Source organism: Saprolegnia parasitica (genome assembly GCF_000151545.1).
Source record: "Saprolegnia parasitica CBS 223.65 unplaced genomic scaffold supercont2.865, whole genome shotgun sequence".
Classification (NCBI taxonomy): domain Eukaryota; phylum Oomycota; class Saprolegniomycetes; order Saprolegniales; family Saprolegniaceae; genus Saprolegnia; species Saprolegnia parasitica.
Window position 1 is genome coordinate 1 of NW_012157259.1, and position 3,000 is coordinate 3,000.

The following is a 3,000-nucleotide window of genomic DNA, read 5'->3' on the forward strand; positions in this document are numbered from 1 at the left end:
CGTACTCTTTGACCGGTCGACGCTTCGGTTTGGGCGTCGTGTCGAGATTTCATTTTCACCCGAGACACCCGGCATCCACTGGATGGACGCGCTGCTGGCCGAGCTCGAGAAGGTCTTCAACATCCCAAGCGATGCGATTCAGATCGCCAAGCCGCCGCAAACGTCCGACGTCGACGTCAACGACATTCAAGAGACACCGTGGATCCGCCGCGACGAAGGCCTCCGCTTCCACCACGTCGCATCGCTTGCTACCTACGGCGACCGGCTCGTCATTGCAGACACGCGCGTGCCACTCAAAGAGCTCTCGAAAGAAGAGTCGATCGCGCTCCAAGCGCTCATCGATCAAGCGACCGACAATGACATGCTCGGCATTGGCGGCACGCCGTCGGCGGCGGCCATGAACGTCTATGGCCCGTCGTTGCCGTCGTCGAGTTCGAGCTACTACCGCGGCGGGTACGTCAAGCCCAAGGAGACGGCGCTCTTCATTCGCACCAACAAGGCGCCGAGCGGTAAGAGCAGCTCGGACTCGAGCGTGCCCGTCTCGCCCATCACGGGCCACGACGACGAGACGTCCGAGGACAAGGAGTTTGCGCGGAGTGGGGGTACCGACGTTTTTACTGACCTGCATTAAGCCGACACTGCGCCGCAATGCATTTCATTGAATGTTTCCGCAAACGATCCTGTCACTCGTTTGGTCGCGTGCTCGAAGCTTCTTGTGGGCGAGAGGATAAGGGTTAGGGTCTGCACCGTCTCATGGCAAAGTGCTCCACACACTAAATATTCAACGAAGAATCTTGAGATGCGAGCGATTGAGCGACGCACATGATGTGGCCTATCGTTCTAGTAGTCGCCGCCGTCGTCGTCGCCATGCAATCGCGCAATGTGGGTGGTCAAGCCATAGCAGCAGTCGCAGACGTAGGGCGTTCGTCGTGTCTTCTTTTTCTTGTCATGTATTGTGTGCAGGTGGTATTGCCAGCCGTGCGCAAGGACTTCGTCAATGTCCTTGTCTTGGATGGCTTTCCAGAAGATGTCGAGGCGCTCGTGATCGATGTCGACGTTGGCGGCGGCCAAGACGCGCACCATCGCCTCGCGCGTCACGTCACTGGTCTGCAGCGATAGCAAGAGGTAAGTGGCCACGTAGCGCATCTCGTCGTATTGGAAACTGCATCCAACAAACGTCAGCATCGTATTACAATCGGTCGGCACGCGAGTGGACATATTGTCCACACAGGAATGCATGTCGTCCCGTCGAATAGTGAGTGATGGTCCACGACGTCGTGTCCTTCTTGCATGTTGTGCACTGCGAACCTCAGGCGACTAGTGCCACCACGCGCCGGGGCACCGTCCCATCATCGTCGCCTTGGACGTAGTATACGGCTATAGAAGCGTGTTAAGCGTTCTCTTTGTTGGTCCAACGACCTTGCAGAGACGCATCTTCTTGCTTCGCTCGCGGGGCCTCGTCTCGCTCATCTGTCGTCGCTCAGGCGCTGGCCACGACGAGACACTTCGTTCAGTTCTTCTGATAGGAGGCCACGCTAGTACGTTGTTTGTTGTTGCTGAAGTGGGTGGTTCACGCAGCGCTGTTTCTTGACGACGTCCTTTTTCCCGGAGCTGCCAGCGACATGGACCAACTTTAGTATATACGTAGTGCTACGCCTGAATGCATGGGAGTCAGCACCAGCACTTGGTCGTTGGGAGTGAGCTGCGTAATACGGAGAGATCCATCCCGCAACTTTAGTATATTTACGAAATGAAGGGCATCTCATTCTCAAGAAAGTGGTGGACGCGGGCGTTGGCAGCAACCCAGAGCTGTCGCTCGAGCGCAAGCGTGCGGCGCGCGCTGTCGAGGGTAATGTACAGGCGACTGTGGACGCCAACGCAGACGGCGGTGAGGACGACGACGATGGCGTGCCACTCGAGCAGCATGAGGACAAAGAGAACAAGGCCGATCGAGGACGAGTGCTTATTCATCTCGTTGAAGGCGGCGTTCTCACACTTTTGCACGCGCGTGTGCTGACTCAAGTAGTAGTTGTATTCGTCCTCGTCCGTCATATGGGGCTCCGTCGGCCGCGTTATCGGAGCCGGCGCGTCGAGACGCCACGGCAGACAGCGGTCGGGCACAGCCGAGACAAGCGACAGCGCCAACGGAAAGCTCACGCAGAGCACGTACGGGAGGATGCTCTCGGTCATGTTGATTGCGAAATGAATCGCCAGTGGCGACGCGTCCCACATCCGTGAAAGGGTTAGGGTTCACTCGCATTTTGTCGATTGACAGCTAACGGTAGTCGGTCGACGCAGTGGGCGAGGTCGAGCCGACGCCGCCAGAGCGCCAAGACGTCCATTATCCAATTCGCTCTGCCGTGAAGACGCATGGGGCTAGCGTGGCGCACGCCTCGCCGTCGTGCCAAAGAACTGGCCACAACCCAACGGCACTGTTGAATCCATCGACAACTCATATTTTGACGGGCATCTTTCACTCGACATTAGTAGTTCAAGGGGGCTCGAGAGGATGGATGAAGTTATCACTGCGATGCTCAACGAGCCGTTCAGCCGCGGGCTGTGCGTCCTCATCATCCTCGTCCAGTACCTCGCGATCTGGCTCGACCGCACGCTGCTCTACTCGTCGCCACGCATCGATCTCTCGCTTGTGACCGACGACGACTACGCGTCACCCGACAAGATTGGCCGCATCGCCAACCACCAAGCGCTCCTCATCCTTCACCGCAGACGTCGGAGCTTTTCGCGCTCGCAGCTTGAGAGCCTCGGTCCGCTCGTGAGTTTAACCGTCCTCACCGTCGGCAGCACACTTGTACCGAGCGTCGTCCAGTGGCTTGTCGTACTCCCAAGCGTTGTGCTCGTGGCCTATGTGATTCTCTGGCTGGCGCTCGACAAGCTCCAGGCCGACGACGAGGTCGCGCAGTGGGAGGCGTGGGAAGCCGCCAGCGTCGCCGCGCGCCAGGCCAAGTCCGCAGCCTAAGATGCTCCAGAAGCTATATTTCG

General features: G+C 58.3%; 3 protein-coding genes across 3 annotated transcripts; 1 reads left to right on the top strand and 2 right to left on the bottom strand.

Annotated features, from left to right (window-relative positions):
• Positions 1 to 840: 840 nt before the first annotated feature.
• Positions 841 to 1,146, bottom strand: SPRG_17932 (hypothetical protein; the record flags this gene model as incomplete). Its single annotated transcript, XM_012357349.1, has 1 exon — positions 841 to 1,146. One exon carries the CDS (start codon positions 1,144 to 1,146, stop codon positions 841 to 843), a length of 306 nt encoding a protein of 101 aa, XP_012212739.1.
• A 597-nt stretch (positions 1,147 to 1,743) lies between these two features.
• SPRG_17934 (hypothetical protein) lies at positions 1,744 to 2,190 on the bottom strand (the record flags this gene model as incomplete). Its single annotated transcript, XM_012357350.1, has 1 exon — positions 1,744 to 2,190. The coding sequence occupies one exon, from the start codon at positions 2,188 to 2,190 to the stop codon at positions 1,744 to 1,746; it is 447 nt and encodes a 148-aa protein (XP_012212740.1).
• Positions 2,191 to 2,530: 340 nt separating this feature from the next.
• Positions 2,531 to 2,977, top strand: SPRG_17937 (hypothetical protein; the record flags this gene model as incomplete). Its single annotated transcript, XM_012357351.1, has 1 exon — positions 2,531 to 2,977. The coding sequence occupies one exon, from the start codon at positions 2,531 to 2,533 to the stop codon at positions 2,975 to 2,977; it is 447 nt and encodes a 148-aa protein (XP_012212741.1).
• Positions 2,978 to 3,000: the final 23 nt, after the last annotated feature.